This window comes from Salminus brasiliensis, chromosome 20 (assembly GCF_030463535.1).
Source record: "Salminus brasiliensis chromosome 20, fSalBra1.hap2, whole genome shotgun sequence".
Taxonomy (NCBI): domain Eukaryota; kingdom Metazoa; phylum Chordata; class Actinopteri; order Characiformes; family Bryconidae; genus Salminus; species Salminus brasiliensis.
This window is the reverse complement of record NC_132897.1, coordinates 20,799,538-20,816,780: the sequence shown is the minus strand read 5'-3', so window position 1 is coordinate 20,816,780 and position 17,243 is coordinate 20,799,538. Positions and strand designations below refer to the sequence as shown.

At 40.5% G+C, this 17,243-nt stretch overlaps 1 protein-coding gene across 6 annotated transcripts in view; it reads left to right on the top strand.

The window, feature by feature from the left end:
- edil3a (EGF-like repeats and discoidin I-like domains 3a) overlaps nt 1-17,243 on the top strand; it is a 243,439-nt gene that overhangs the window by 212,969 nt on the left and 13,227 nt on the right. For all 6 annotated transcript variants that reach the window (XM_072664773.1, XM_072664772.1, XM_072664771.1 and 3 more), the window contains one exon: nt 2,689-2,844. In XM_072664773.1, the coding sequence (XP_072520874.1) occupies nt 2,689-2,844 (156 nt within the window). The remainder of the gene's footprint in view (nt 1-2,688; nt 2,845-17,243) is intronic.

Below are 17,243 nucleotides of genomic sequence, written 5' to 3'. Positions count from 1 at the left end.
TCAACACTTTAGCTTAAACAGGACAGTCTTAAAAGGTGCAGTGCTGCATTATGGAGAATCTCTAAATGATATATTTGGTAAATCAACCCACACATGGTGAAATTAAGTGTATAAAAAGAGGGAAAATGATAAACATGTAGAATATGTCCCTTTTCAGTACAAATGCATTGTCTTTTCCTATTCTAAGAAAAGCAGAAACGGTAAAAATGGCAGATTTTCCTTTTTCTGGTTCTGTGATCGAGTGTCTCCAATAGATTGGTAGAACAAAACAAATCCACTCCACCGACCATTTCATCTTTACGTTCTGCTGTTTCAGAGCCACACATCTTATTTTCAGTGGATTAACTCCACCTCACGCAGTCAAGGTTTAGGTTCATCATTTCAGCCCCTAGGCCTCATGCATGCAAATGAGCTGCATGACCTTTACTTTTCCATCTGTGTGAAGATATACGCCGAGCGCTGTAAACTACGCCGCAATCTCAACATTTCCTGCATGACAGGTTACGGCGCTTTGTGTTGATTTCTTTGTAAATATTCGCAAAGTCTTCTTTGGCTCGCATGGCCTTTTCACTCGCCGCGGCGGCATGACTGAAAGCTGTGCTGTTGCGAGCCCGACTCTAAGGGATGAATGGGATTCTGTGCGTGCTTTAATTCGGCTATTCCGCTTGAACTAGGTCTGCTCTTTATTGTCACCAGGAAAACCTACGTTCTTCTGAGTTCCCCGCATGGCGTCTCAGGTTTATGTTCCGAATCTGGCAGGATTTGTACGAGTATGTATAAATAAGCCACATCAGCAATCAGAGGAGTTTGCTACAGGGTTAGTTTGAGGAACGGGAAGGAATGTTGCATACTTCATTCGCTCAGCTCAACTCAAAATGTTGAGGAAGCCCATGGCTTTGATAACTTGTGCCTTGCTGTGTGCTGAAATTTCGTAAAAAAAAAAAAAAAAAAAAAGACAGACGAGACGTACCTGGACCTGCAGGTGGCTGGGAAGAAGCTACAACTTGTATCGTTGTCCAAAACGTTGCTCACCTTGCTCTGGGTATTCTGTGACTCTGTGATTTTGGCAGCTGGCAAGTGAAATTTCCAGTGGAGTATATAACTAGGCCTGTAGTTTGATTCTTGACCTGAATGGAGAATGGGAAAGATGGAAAAATGGCATTTCTTCATACCAACGCAATGTACAATGTGCAACTTTGGGAAAAAAAGGTTGTGACCGAGAAATCGCCTCGCGAGACTGCTCAAACATTTTAATGTCAGAAATCCATCCAGGCCTCTGAACGCTTACTAGCTTACCCCTCACACTGCAGGTCAAATGACAGCCAATCAATTGAAAATTTGGGCCGATCCTGAAATCAAGTCATCTATGACCTATTTAGGCTAAAATGGCAGTGTACGCCTGGCTTTAGAGAAACACAAGTGGTTCTTTTAGATCATTGCTCCAAAAATCCAATTCTTTCTGAAAGGGTAGTGTCTTAGCCTTGTTGCCCACGGTCAAACCTAGAATTTTTGAGTTCATCAGGGTAAATTGAGCTTTTAGTTTTTCATAACGAACATTTAAAATTTAAAAGTTTATGTTAAGGTATGTGTTAAATATTCTGGAGTAGCTTCCATAGTCTTTATACGTGTCTTGCAGGGTGTAATCCAGCGTTCAGATTACAGGAGAGCCAGGGTGAGTTTACAGGGTTTTTTTTTTTTTACTGATAGCGAAAGGAAGCCGCATATCTATAGGTATTAATGTATGTATCCATTAGACAAGCTCAGGGTGTTTTGCAGAAATCAAACTTCACAGTGCTAAAGTTGAGACCGTCCCCTCTGCAAACTGTGTTACACTTCAAATAAGCTTTACAACCTAAAACACGGTGTTATGGACTCTGTGTGTACATTAAAACAGACCACATTTGGGTAAGTGTTGAGACCTCCTTACAAGTGTAATTTGAACACTGGCTTAATGGCTCTCCTAACCTACCATTTAATTATTACACATGGTTCTACAAGAGTTTTGTACCAATGGTAATTTTATATCATTAAAATGGTTCTATAGTTTACAAAAAAAAGAAGTTTTTTTTACAAGTCATGCAACTTCTTTTTGTTGCTACATAGAACACATGTAAATGTACTTAATTTATTTTTAATAAAGAGGTTTATTTTTTAATGTATTTTAACTGGTTTTAGAATGTTACGTAGGGGTTGAGGCTTTAAGTTTGCTGTCAAATCACATCTCCACTTCCAGGATCTTACATTTCAAACCACATGAAGCCGTACTTACATAACACCCACAGTCCTTGCGAACAGACGTGCAGTTCCCAAATACACTCAAACATGCCCTGTTAACAACCCCGCGACATGCTAATAAAGCATTCAGAGCAAATGAAAGTGTATTAAAAATTAACCAAAACGCTAGGCCTCCGCCTGAGAGGCTGCTGTGGCTAGCTGTTTCATTTCTGCTGAGCCCAAAAAGCGCCTAAGCCCTGTTGTTCAATATGCTGTGAATAATTGAAGCAGGGTGCACCCTCCACCCTCAACCACCCAGTAAATGAATTTACAGTGTTTTTACAAGGCTTGATGGAGAATTAGAGCCAAGTGTGCTGACTGGGTTAGGAGAATGAAGCAATCACTCCCACTTCTAACTGTCAGCATGATCATCTCTATCCTTTCTCTCTGTTGTTCTCGCTCTCGTTTTCTCAGGTGGACATGCTCATGCCGACCAAAATCACAGGCGTCATTACCCAGGGGGCGAAGGATTTCGGCCACGTGCAGTTTGTGGGCTCGTACAAGGTCGCTTTCAGCAACGATGGAGAAAGATGGCACATATATCAAGATGAAAAACAAAAGAAAGACAAGGTAAGATAACAAAGAAAAAGCACAGAAGCCCCATTTTGCAAGAAGGCCTGACTTTGGTGGACACAAAAAGATCAAGTGGGCAGTGTAAGGGCAGTCTTTGCAAGTTGTTTTTGAATCATGGACGAAGCAAGTATGTCAGGTCCCCTGACGATATGAGAAAGCATTCCCTTCATTGTTCTGTAGAAGCAGGGGGAAAAAAAATTGCTATACATCAAAAAAGTGTAAGATATATTCTGATCAGGGATATCTAGCATATGGTGGAGTGTTGTAGTGTCCCCCTGTCGACCAGTTCAGTTCAGACTTAGCAGACCTCCTCAGGGCTGGAGTATATGCCAAGTGTAAGCCAAGTTTACAGCCAGACAATGCATGGAGCAAACTCTTTGAAAAAGACCCCGTCAACACTTTTTGCCTGATTTATTTCATCACACTGCTTTAAAAGACCAAATACTTTCAGTTTATATTGTTTAAATGACAATTTTCAGATTATCTAATGTAAATTTTAAACCTTAAGAATGTGAGTCTGGGACAATAACGAATCGAACCCTGGTCTCACACATGGTGTAATAGCTCACTGGCAGCTAGTGGTTTTATCTGCCACACCAACCACAACATTAAAACAAATTAAAACAAAGTGAACATAAATACAGTACTAAGTCTACTAGTATTAGTACTGGTATTATTTTTACTATTTTACCTTGAGTCGTACAAAGAAAATGACTCCACAGACCTGTCATGTCTGCTGAAAAGCTTACTTAGCAGTTAGTAAACTGAATCTTCAGTGCTTAAATATGAAGGGCTACCCTTTTGTATCATTGACCGTTAAGACACCTTGGCCTCTATATGGTACCGAGTGAAATCCTCTTACTCTGATCATTACATCACAAGCTCTAGTATTTTTACAAGCTTCTTACAAGCATTAGGTAATAATCATTGAAATCCAGATGAAAGGTGATGCTTACCTGGTAGAGCTTGGAATGACTATATTTCTGCTGTCCAATGAAAAACAACTTTGTCCATTTTCAGTCTTCATGTTTGAACCCCCAGCTGCTCTGAGCAAATAGGAGATGAATGGCCCAATAGAAATATCTCAGAATAAACTCTTATTTAACATTGACTTCCATTCATTCATTTTTGCCTGTAAAGTCACCATTTCTAAGATGCCAGTAAATGTAAAAATGTCCAGTGCCATTAGAATAGGTTGTAGAAACCAAAATCCTGCTACTGCTAGGTCGTCATGTTTGTTGTGGTAGCTCTCGTTTTCTCGTCTCTCGTTTGCTGCAGTAAAAAAGTAATCTAAAAATCAAATAAACACAAGTATACAATTCAGCCTTCCCAGGCTTAGTTAGACATTAGCTTTAATGACATCATGCAAGATGGACTTTTTAAATATATGTTCTGTAGGAATCCAGTACAACAGTTGTGACAGTTGTGCAGTAATGTCAAACAATAGTTTTACACTGATATTTTAGCAAATTAACTATTGTAAAGTAAGTCTATCCAGTTCGAGTTCACAGCCAACTCAGATCACTGCAGCCACAGCAGTAGTGCAATTAGTCAAGGACAAAACATTTGCATGTGAAAGTTCAGAAAAGTTTTGTATGCTAAATTTATTCACTCTGGAAGACAGCATGAAATGGCTTAGCGCAGCAAATTCCACTGCGTCACAAAGTGTGACTGGGTCTTAATAGTAAAAGGTGACTGAAGTCTGAAATGTCTTCTTATGCACCATTTAATCTACTGTATATTCCTATTTACCTCCCCAGAATGATCGTTATGACAGATCTACACATTTGCATTTACATTTAATTAACATGTATATTTGCAGTATTTAAGACCAGTGAATGAAAATACAGAATTAACCATTTCTGCCCAGTTAAAGCTGTTAATTTACTAATTACCTAACCTAAAAAAAAACCCTAGAGAAAGCAGAATGGCCATGGAGAGGATTAAAGAGCTCCAGAGTCCAATTGTACTGAATGAGCTTCAGCATTCTTTGGTAAAGCAGCTACCACGTGACCATAGACTGAACCTTCACGCCAAGGTTCCTCCTTGAGAGCCACCTGCCTTCAAGTCTTTGAATCAAAGGCCGTTCTCTAGGCTTTCAAAGCTAAAAGTTTTTCCCTCTTCAGAAAAACATTTGAGAAACGCTTAACTAAGTTTGGCATCTACAGTCGAGCAAGAAGCCTGAACTGAATGACTAGCCTTCCTTGCCAAATACTATTTACCTAAAAGGCTGCAGAGTTCCCACTCTCCTGCCCCCTAATGCCAGCTTCTCTTATCTCAAGCCTCAGTGCACCTGGACAGGCCTTGTGGAATTCTTCCACACTCTCGCGCTCTGACTTGTATTCAGATAAGAGCCCAGTCAGACTTTTTTCAGACCAACAGCGTGCTGGAAAAGTTGCCGGAGAGTTTATGACTCTCCAGCGAACGATTTCGCTTCCATTCCAGTGGCGTTTGCCAACCGTCAGAGGCCAGAACAAAACCTCCCACCAGTCCCCCCCAGCACTATTGTCTTTGAACCTGCAAGCGACGCCTTCCCTTCTCCTCTGCGATAAGAGTGCCCAAAATAGTGGTAGGCGGGAGCAGGCCACCAATGTGGCCAGTTCTGCAGGGAGTGCTAGTGACTGTTTCCTTCAAATCCAAGACCAAAGCCTGTGGTGAAGTTTTCAGAATTTGAGAGGGAAGCATGCAGGACAAGTGTGACTCCAGCTCACACACAAGTCCTGTCAAGCATGTTTGGACATTCTTTTGGATTAAAATTTTCTTACTTTTTTATTTAAGTAAGAAAAAATGACCATAAGCTCATTTTGTTATTAGTAAAAAGGTGTTTGAGTGCTGAGAAGTGTTAACATCACAACAAGCGTGGGCTTTGGCATTATTCCCGAAGCTAGTACTGTCAGAGAATATTACACTGGCACAAATATCAAGAGGTGTCAATTCTTCCAAATTGATCTGGTTAGCCTTTAATATCTTTAGCTCTGGCAAACTACGAGAGGAAACATGATCACTGGTAATAAGAACATCCGAAAAAGCTAGGGGTCTACAAACTTTTCACGAGCAGTGGGAAGACGCTGGTGAGCGACCAGCATGGATCACGTTAAGATTAAGGCTGCTTATTCTTTAGGAATCCACGGGAAATCCTGGCCCTGAAAGACAGAAATAATGTATGATGGTAGACATTTGTGAAACATAGCCCTCTGTACTGGATAGTCACCAATTCGACACTTCTAATAAATGGCTTATTTGGAGAGCCATTTGTCAGATGGGCTGCTGTCTTTGCCGTAGAAGTTCATTTTGCCTTAAAAGATGATCTTTTGGATTTGGGCCTCAGCCTAGCGAGTGTGTGGAGGGAAATGAAGGGTATTGATGGTTCTGGATGATTGGAGCCGGGCCAGGGTCTTGGCAAGCCCAGCACAGTGCAAATCTTTAGAGGAGAAATATGAAATGTCAAAGAGAGAGCCTTTTCAAACAGCAGGAAGAGGATTTCAGAAATGCGCATTAATGTTCTGGTCTCGTCTGGTTTACGGCCCTTTTTTTGCGCACAAAAATAAATAAATAAATAAATAAATAAACAAAAACTCTAGCCATTCAGCAGTAATAGCAGCAAAACTGCACACTGCAGGGGTCAAATCGAAATTGTCCGTCAACTCTATTCTGAGCTGTTTTCTGCGATGGTCGTTTGATTTACCAGGAAGACATGAATAATTCGTAAAGCATAAAGGTACCTCTTTGGCTAGCTGGTGAGTCAGTGCAAGACCATGTGAAAGAAGCGGAGGTGGAACGGTTCAGTTTGCTTTGCAGTTCAGCTTTTTTTTTTTTTTAGAAAAACAAACAAAGCAGTTTTCACGGCCTGTAACATCTCAGCCCTGTAAGACACAGTTGACCTAACAGGTGTAAGCATGTATGGATGCAGGAGCTGTTTTGTCCTGTCCTTTTTAATTAATTAAATATAAAAACATTAACCCCTTAACACAGAAAGGCTTATTACACACTAAGGTGTATTACTCAGTAACTACAGAGACTTCTGAAGAAACTAATGAGGCTGTTCTTTGGTAATAGTTTATATTCCACTTTTGGCCCGCTGGCAGTCCATAGGATGTTTCAAGGGGTTAAGTTTCAAGTTTCAGAAGAAACTAATCAGTCCCTAGACTGAACATGCAGGTCATCAAGAAAGTAAGCTGAAAGAGAGGGGGATAAAAAATAAAAAATAAAATTAACGCATTTTTGTGACTTCTCAAAAATCCTCATACCGTCTTGGAGAGCTGTTCAGCAGTTTAGCTCCGTCTATCCAAAGTGAGGACATTTCAGTGAGCTGTCTGTGAAAACAAACACACAAACAGATAAACAAAATGCTCGCAGATAGAGTTTTTTGGCTTCTCACAATACAGGCAACAGTCAAATCAGGTAGGCTACTTTCCATTTTAGAGAAGATGAAAGGAGGAGACCATCCCAAACCCAGATTTTATCCGATTTGGTAACCATGTGGATCCACATGCTAGTCAGCTCTGCCAGTATTTAGTGAGGTCAAGGCATGTATATTAGATAAAAGCAATGGGGGGCAAGCAGAATATGAGGTTTTATGTAAATAGTTTGATGCCATGAGGGACTTTTTTTTCCATTTTCATCCACCTCATTCAGAATGTTTAGCTTCTTTATCTAGGTTTAACACTATTGAACAAAGCTTGACTGACCAACGTCTTGGTCTGGGATACTTCTGAGCTTCTTTTGGAGCTCCATGTGTTAAATGCTGTTGTTTCTGGGACAGAGCTGATTCATCACCTAGGTTGTTGCCAGGTCAATGCCAGATACAACTGTGATGTGTGGTTGATTGAGTCAGGTTACCGGTCAAAGCTGGCAAAAATTAATTTAGCATTTTGGCCGTCCATCAAACTTGCTGTGCAGCATACAGATTTATTGATTTTATGCATGTTATGCCATCTGAATAGATTGTGCTTGGTGTATGAAGGCCTTCACACCTCAGACAGTTTAACAGGTTTAACTAATATAAATTAGTGCAGTCAACGATAACTCATTAAGGCACACGATTAATCTGCAGACTTTAACTCGTTAACCTTTTTTTTTTAATGCAAATCAATCTTATGCAGTTGGGCCCTAAATTCCTCCCGTAGGTCACTCTCTTTACAGAGGCCAGTGACCTATTAGCAGTTTTATTCAGGGATGTGAACACAGCGTCGCTACTGTTGAGCTCAGAGATTAGATTACACTATTATCCATGCTGAAATATAGATTTAATCTCATAACTTCGCTTACCTCTCCCTTATCTCTCCAGCTTTCTCTGTAGCCAGTATATTGAGCATATTTATTTAGATCATGACATTGACTGGGACTGTAAAAAATGTAAATTGGAAAATAATTATAAATAACAATCAGAATTTTTCCACTTACTTGCACAACAGAGTCTGGATCTGGTGGAGTTGAGTAAGAGATCACTTTTCTACAGCTTTTCCTTATCAAGCTGGAGAGGCCAAGAGGGGGTAGAAAGAAATCTCATTTTTGCCTTTGGCTCAGAGTCAACTCAACTGTTGCGTCCTTAACAGTACATCCATGAAGCCCCAGAGCTGACAAATGAAATGAAGGCCTCTCTTGGAATTCCCTCATGGCTGCTTTCCCATGCTCTGGGAGTTTCTATCTGAGATTGTGCACAATAACGGGTGCAGTCATGCGCAGCTATAATTGATTGGTGTTTAAAGCTCGGGGAGGTCAGTGACAAAAAGTTAATTAGCCTCCATAAAGACGTATTCCCACATGATGAGAGAGGTCAGCGGTATGTTCGGAAGGCAGTAAACAAGACGGCATCCCGAGATTAGCCATCAATGAATCGACCCTCTGTGGCCGAGGGGGCATCAGGCCCTCCTTCTGAGACCACTTATGGGAGGTATGAAGCTCATGTGGTCAAGATTAGCTTTGATGGGGTTGATAATTACTTCCAGTGCAGGGGGTCGACAACATAGAGTTATTAGGGTCATAAAATATTTCATTGCATTCGTAATAATTATGTCCATATTCACATATACATACATTTGATTTAACTTCTCTTGACTTGCAAACCGAAATGTGGACATTTAGATTCTGCACTTTCAGCAAAATTGATCCACTCATTTCACAAGGGCTGAATAATTAATATCAAATTTAGGGCTGTGAAAAGATTCTCTTGGTGCTGTGAACCGCTTAATGCAGAAAGGCTTATTACACAGCAAGGTGTATTATTCAGTATTATTCAGTAACTACAGGGACGTCTGTACAAACTGGTGGAGCTATTCTTTGGGTCATAGAAGTGTATAGTAAGACCGTCAGCCCACTTGCAGGCCATAGGCTGTTTTAGGAGTTAAATCACGATTAATCTGAATGGGGAGGAGAAAACTGAAAATTAATTAATTTAAGATTAATAACCTAAGATGAATAAAATATGAATTAGTCTAAATTGTGATGGAATTAAGCTATATATATATATATATATAACACACACAGTGGGGGAAAAAAAAGTATTTAGTCAGTCACCAATTGTGCAAGTTCTCCCACTTAAAAAGATAAGAGGCAACTATGAGAGACAAAATGAGAAAAAAAAATTCAGAAAATCACATTGTCTTATTTTTAAAGAATTTATTTGCAAATAATGGTGGAAAATAAGTATTTGGTCACCTACAAACAAGCAAGATTTTGGGCTGTCACAGACCTGTAACTTCTTCTTTAAGAGGCTTCTCTGTCCTCCACTCATTACCTGTATTAATGGCACCTGTTTGAACTCGTTAACAGTATAAAAGACACCTGCCCACAACCTCAAACAGTCACACTCCAAACTCCACTATGGTGAAGACCAAATGGCTGTCGAAGGACACCAGAAACAAAATTATAGACCTGCACCAGGCTGGGAAGACTGAATCTGCAATAGGCAAGCAGCTTGGAGTGAAGAAATCTAATGTGGGAGCAATAATCAGAAAATGGAAGACCTACAAGACCACTGCTAATCTCCCTCGATCAGGGGCTCCATGCAGGATCTCAGCCCGTGGGGTCAAAATGATCACAAGAACGCTGAGCAAAAATCCCAGAACCACACGGGGGGACCTAGTGAATGACCTGCAGAAAGCTGGGACCAATGTTACAAAGGCTACAGTCAGTAACACAGTACGCCGCCAGGGACCCAGTTCTTGCAGTGCCAGACGTGTTCCCCTGCTTAAGCCAGTACATATCCGGGCGTGTCTGAAGTTTGCTAGAGAGCATTTGGATGTTCCGGAAGAGTATTGGGAGAATGTCTTATGGTCAGATAACACCAAAGTAGAACTGTTTGGTACAAACACAACTCGGAGGAGAGTGAATGCTGTGTTGCATCCAAAGAACACCATACCAACTGTGAAGCATGGGGGTGGCAACATCATGCTTTGGGGCTGTTTCTCTGCAAAGGGACTAGGACGTGTACATGAAAGAATGAATGGGGCCATGTATTGTGAGATTTTGAGTGCAAACCTCCTTCCATCAGCAAGGGCATTGAAGATGAAATGTGGCTGGGTCTTTCAGCAAGACAATGATCCCAAGCACACTGCTAGGGCAACAAAGGAGTGGCTTCGTAAGAAGCATTTCAAGGTCCAGGAGTGGCCTAGCCAGTCTCCAGATCTCAACCCTATAGAAAACCTTTGGAGGGAGTTGAAAGTCTGTGTTGCCTGCCGACAGCCCCAAAACATCACTGCTCTAGAGGAGATCTACATGGAGGAAAGAGCCAACATACCAGCAACGGTGTGTGCCAACCTTGTGAAGACTTACAGAAAACGTTTGACCTCTGTCATTGCCAACAAAGGATATATAACAAAGTACTGAGATGAACTTTTGTTATTGACCAAATACTTATTTTCCACCATTATTTGCAAATAAATTTTTTCTTATTATTTTCTCTCTCATAGTTCATAGAGGTCTACCTATGATGTCAATTACAGGCCTCTCTCATCTTTTTAAGTGGGAGAACTTGCACAATTGTGACTGACTAAATACTTTTTTCCCCCACTATATATATATAAATATATATATATATATATAATATTTCCCCCACTATTATATATATATATATATATATATATATATATATATATATATATATATATATATATAACACCTGACCCTTTTTTTTTTACAGTGAAAATAGAATATTTGGCCCCACTTCATATTAAAGTTGCCGTAGAATACATGTCTTGAGTATTTAATGAGAAATTTCTGTTTTATGGTTCTGTGAAGTGTAAATATGGAAGTACGTTTCTTTTGTTGGGGTGGAAAATGCTCAAGCTTCTATACAACCCTGTTATTGCACCTCACAGTGAAGCACACTGATGTTACACTGGCTGGTTTCCATCATTGTGATGGGTCACAGAAGGCACGTAGCATAGTATTACACAGCATAGCTACAAATTTAGCAGCGCAGCAAGAACATTACCTTATTTGTCTTGGTCTTACCCTGAATACTACCTGGTAGTGTTGCTGTGATCTTGTGTCCTCTCTGTGAGTTGTGCGGTTAGCAAGTGAGCTAGCTTTAGCTTTTAGCCTAGTACAGCTACCTGCTCACTTCTCTGGGTTCTTCAATGGCCTTCCTAGTCACCAGATCTATAAAAAAAACAAACAAACAAAAAAAATCAAATAAAAACACAACAATAGAACATCTTTGGGATGTGGTAGACAAGGAGATTCCCAGAATGAAAGTACACCTGAAAAATCTGCAGTAATTACATGTCTCAGTCATATCAACCTGGATCAGAATCTCAAAGGAATATTTCCATATTTCCATGAAGAACTGAAGCCAGCTGAGGAAAAAAAAATAATAATAAATAAATAAATAAATAAATACTAAACACGTCAAGATCAACTACATTTGGCATATGCAGGAACCTTTCAGCCAAACTATCACTTTAACCAGTTCTACCATGTGGTCTTGACCTGATCTTTGTCTTTGCGCCCACTTAGTAAGGTTTCTTCCTCTTCAGGCAACTGTGCTTTGGAGACACTGCTCTTGAAACGCTCTCATAAAAGCTGAACACATTCCAGCAGCCCATCTCGCGGTTACCCCAGAGCATGTCAGTTGTGAAACAAGGTAAACGGGTGTAAAGCAATCTTCCTGACCCATATTGTTCCCTTTCCACACAGTCTGTTTATCATGGGAAGATCGAGGTGACACTCCTGAGGTTCTCGTGGCACTGCAGCGGAGATTTTTTATTTATTTTTTAGTCATGTTTTAGTCAACTTTTCCAACAGCCATTTCAGTCTTGTTGCCTCTTTCATTCTGGTGTTTGAACCTCATGGGAATTGAAAGCTTTTTCATTCTCCTCTACCCTGCGTTATTCAACAGAAAGAACTGAAGCCAATATGATTTTTAAGAGACACCATTAGATACTGCTGCACTTCAGAAAATGTTCTACTTGTAGAAGTTGGAGTTGTTTTGTTGACAGGCTGTGAGCTGTGTTTATTTGGCTGTGGCCAGTTAAGGTCAGGGGCCTGACAGTGACCTGCTAAAGTGCAGTGCATTATACTCGTCGTTATCAGCTTTTACTAGACCTGGACCAGACTGGAATAAACTGTCTGCTTCATTTTATTCTCTCCATCAATTTCCGTGTGTGTGTGTGGGTGCAGCATTCTAATACTGATAAAGCAGATAAACATGAACCTATTGGCACCATGCCTAATGTCTGGCATGGGCTAGAGGGGTATCAAGCCCCCCCAACTTTGAGCTGTAGAGCAGTGGAACTGTGTTCTCTGGAATAATGGTTGGTGCTTCATCTAGTACTTTTGGGAGGAGTTGGGGATCAGGTGCAGTGGCCAATATCCTGACCTCTATAAAGCTTTTGAAGCTAAATGCAATCAAATCCTCATAGCAGAGCTTCAATATCTAGTAGAAAGTCTATATACAGCATACACACTTTTTTTAAATAACTTTGATTTAGTAAGATACAATGAATTAGCAGGTGTCCGAATACTTTTGCCCATATTGTGCATGTTTATGTCTTTTAATCGAAGCAGCCTTTAACAGCATTCTCCAGCTTTGTAGACCGGAATATTGGATTTGAAGAAATCCAACCAGCATTTATCCTCAATAATGAAGACATTCTACCCACAACCTGATTTCTTCCACAACAGAACCAGATAGAGCACAGTTGCCTGCAAAACGGTGTTACTAATGCGGGAACACCACATCACATTATGTACAATTAAGAGCCACATAAACCTCCTAATAAATACTGAAGAGGACCCTATGCTAAAGGCAAACCAATTCAAGACAGATTAGTGAGTTGCTAAGCAGCAAGAGAGGTGTGGATCACGTATTTAGAAAGAAATCTGATCAGGGGCGTCATTACACCCAATTTACTGGGGCACAAGGCCCAGTGAAATGTTGCTGTGCACCACCACCATCACAGCGCTAAAAGTCAAGATTATCCTGAATCGTTGAGCAAAATTACAGAACACGCCATGCAAATTCATTACAGGCACTACGTTTCCCATAATGTTTTGGTTATAGCCTCACATATGAACATAAAGAAACATACATACAGTGGGGAGAACAAGTATTTGATACACTGCTGATTTTTCAGGTTTTCCCACTTGCAAAGCATGTAGAAGACTGTAATTTTTGTCATAGGTACTCTTCAACTGTGAGTGATGGAATCTAAAACAAAAATCCAGAAAAATACATTGTATGATTTTTAAATAATTAATTTCCATTTTATTGTGGGAAATAAGTATTTGATCATCTATCAACCAGTAAGAATTTTGGCTCTCACAGACATGTTACTTCTTCTTTAAGAAGCCCTCCTGTTCTCCACTCATTACCTGTATTAACTGCACCTGTTTGAACTCGTTACCTGTATAAAAGACACCTGTCCACACACTCAATCAGTCAGACTCCAGCATCTCCACAATGCCCAAGACCAGAGAGCTTTGTAAGGACATCAGGGATAAAATTGTAGACCTGCACAAGGCTGGGATGGGCTACAGGACAATAGGCAAGCAGCTTGGTGAGAATGCAACAACTGTTGGTGCAATTATTAGAAAATGGAAGAAATGCAAAATAACGGATAATCTCCCTCGGTCTGGGGCGCCATGCAAGATCTCACCTCGTGGAGCATCAATGACCTTGAGGAAGGTGAGGAATGAGCCCAGAATTACACGGCAGGACCTGGTCAATGACCTGAATAGAGCTGGGACCACAGTCTCAAAGAAAACAATCAGTAACACTCTACGCCGTCAAGGATTAAAATCCTGCAGTGCACGCAAGGTGCCCTTCCTCAAGCCAACGCATGTCAAAGCCCGTCTGAAGTTTGCAAATGACCATCTAAATGATCCAGAGGAGGAATGGGAGAAGGTCATGTGGTCTGATGAGACAAAAATAGAACTTTTTGGTTTAAACTCCACTCGTCATGTTTGGAGGAAGAAGAATGATGAGTACAACCCCAAGAACACCATCCCAACCGTGAAGCATGGCGGTGGAAACATCATTCTTTGGGGATGCTTTTCTGCAAAGGGGACAGGACGACTGCACCGTATTGTGGGAAGGATGGATGGGGCCATGTATCGTGAGATTTTGGCCAACAACCTCCTTCCCTCAGTAAGAGCACTGAAGATGGGTCGTGGCTGGGTCTTCCAGCATGATAACGACCCAAAACACACAGCCAGGGCAACTAAAGAGTGGCTCCGTAGGAAACATCTTAAGGTCCTGGAGTGGCCTAGCCAGTCTCCAGACCTGAATCCAATAGAAAATCTTTGGAGGGAGCTTAAAGTCCGTGTGGCCCAGCGACAGCCACGAAACCTGAAGGCTCTGGAGGAGATCTGTATGGAGGAGTGGGCCAAAATCCCTGCTGCAGTGTGTGCAAACCTTGTCAAGAACTACAGGAAACGTCTCATCTCTGTAATTGCAAACAAAGGTTTCTGTACCAAATATGAAGTTTCTTTTTCTGGTGTATCAAATACTTATTTCCCACAATAAAATGGAAATTAATTATTTAAAAATCATACAATGTATTTTTCTGGATTTTTGTTTTAGATTCCATCACTCACAGTTGAAGAGTACCTATGATAAAAATTACAGTCTTCTACATGCTTTGCAAGTGGGAAAACTTGAAAAATCAGCAGTGTATCAAATACTTGTTCTCCCCACTGTACATAGTGGACCACTGAAGCAAAGGCATCAGCTTAGTTAGCCCGACCAGACATACAGTATGAACATGCATAATATAAAATATACAGACCTAAATATACAGTTAGGTCCACAGGATTTTTCAAATGAGCCATGGTGACTGTAGCATAGCCATGGTCCCTGCTTGTCCTAAAGCAATAAAAAAAAAATAATAATAATAATAAATAAATAAAATAGCACACAGTAAATAAACAAACACAATAGCACAGCATTTTACTACAGCGAGTGTACACAAGCACATAACAGCTAGGAGCAGTACACTTAAACCTATCACACATACAGAGATGTAGGCATAGCTTCTTGCTGATCAGAAGATCTAAAAATCCAATAATGTCTACTCAAAAGAACGTGTTCCAAAGGTATGCTTATGTTAAAGCTGTGAAGTCACTCAAATCCTGCTCCAGGGGAAAAGAATATCTTGGCACAGCATCTAAAGCCTAAAATTAGAGTGTTCAGTAGATGTGAAAGAACAAGAGGATCGTTCAGAGGGCAGATACTGAAAGAGTAGAGAATTAGCAGCGATTGTATCCTCATTTTGTTCCTTTTTTCTCGCTCTATAGATCAACTACAGAATGCTGCGCCCCAGGATAATTTATGCTCTGCAGTCTAGAAGTTGTCGAAAGTCCATACAATGTCAGGTGGGGGGCAACGGTACATGCCGTCCCTCCATCATTAGCTATTAATGCAAGAATGAGCACATTGCTACATTCAGATTCAACCTTTAAACAGCAGAGCATATGGATTGGGCCAAGAAGGTGGGAAAAGCAAGCCATGCCAGCTGGCAGGAAGAAAAATGTATCTTATACTTCTATAAAAGATTATTTCAGTCCTCAAGAGTAGCGGTTGTCTGTCCTAATTAACATTATGTTTCACTGATGGTAAATTAGTCTAGAGATTCCAACTAGCACCAAAACACCTGCCAGATATTTTTTTTGTTGTTGTTATTGTTCCTCTGGTGAATATTGTTTTTTTTTTTTCTTTGCATTTCATATTTTTCCTCTATTCTTACCCCATAAAATAATGTATTAATTAGTTATTGTTGTTGCTCTTGCTATCCTATTTAAAGGTGCTGTATTTTCCTTGGCAGAGTTGAATAATGAGAGTTTAGACATACCATGAGCTTCAAACACCTTCAATTGCCTCCTCCTTCACCAAAAAAAATCTGGCATAACCAAAAACAGAGCTGATCAACTAGGCTAAATCCAAAACCCCAAAACTGTTTTGTAACAGTTGTCTGTCTTTCCAGATGTTAGCATTCCCCGCTGTGCAGAGAGCATAGTTAGTTAAGATGTAGTTTCACTAGTGAATCTCATTTTAAGCTTGGTCTTGCTGACCGAACAGCTGTCTAGTTTGGTCAAGTTGCTCATGCTTGTAGACCAGCAAAACCATCAAACAATCCACCCAACACTCAAACACAGTCCAAGTATTGCTTCACATTGCCTCTCATTCCAAGAGTTTGTTCAGCACTGGGAATTCACTCTGAACATGAGGAGCAGATATAACATGATGGCATGGAAAAGCGCACACAGGTCCGCTGAGGCTTGCTCATGTCTGAACAATGAAAAAAAAAAAAAAAAAAAAAAAAATCTGCATAGCATAAAATGGAAGTTGTCCACGGTATTCCATTCTGAATCCACTTCAATAGAACATCACAAACATGGTGCACATGGATAATCGCTTATTACACAAAGATCAGAGCAGATTAGCCGTTGTTGATTGGTTATCATCTCAGCAGCTGAACAAAGGGACGCGGCGGAATTATCGCCTTCTCCACAGCAGAGCGTGAATTTGTGTTTAGCCGAGCATTGCACGGTTTTGAGCTTTCTTACCTAAATATAGGAGGCTCGGGTTATTAAAATGCAGCAGTGGTTCTTATTTCTGGAGTCATTTTTAAAAAGGTCCTGACATTTTTAATAGCAGGCATTTAACACGGTTAATTCCAGAGTAGATGATAACACAAGCTCAGAGCATAACGTGGGCGTATTATTCGTCTAAGGAGAGAACTAAAGCCTTTTTGGTTATGCTCTACTTGAAAGCTAAAGTGATATTTCGCCTTTAACACTAACTCTTTAGCTTTTCATCATGCATTTCCAGCACCATTAGATCTTTCCAGATGTCCTGGTGCAAGATAAAGGTTTCACTTGGACTACGTTCCAGCTCTCGCCGGTTCTCTCTAGTGTTTGTACACAAAGAATAAAGCCACTGTTACATTTTTATG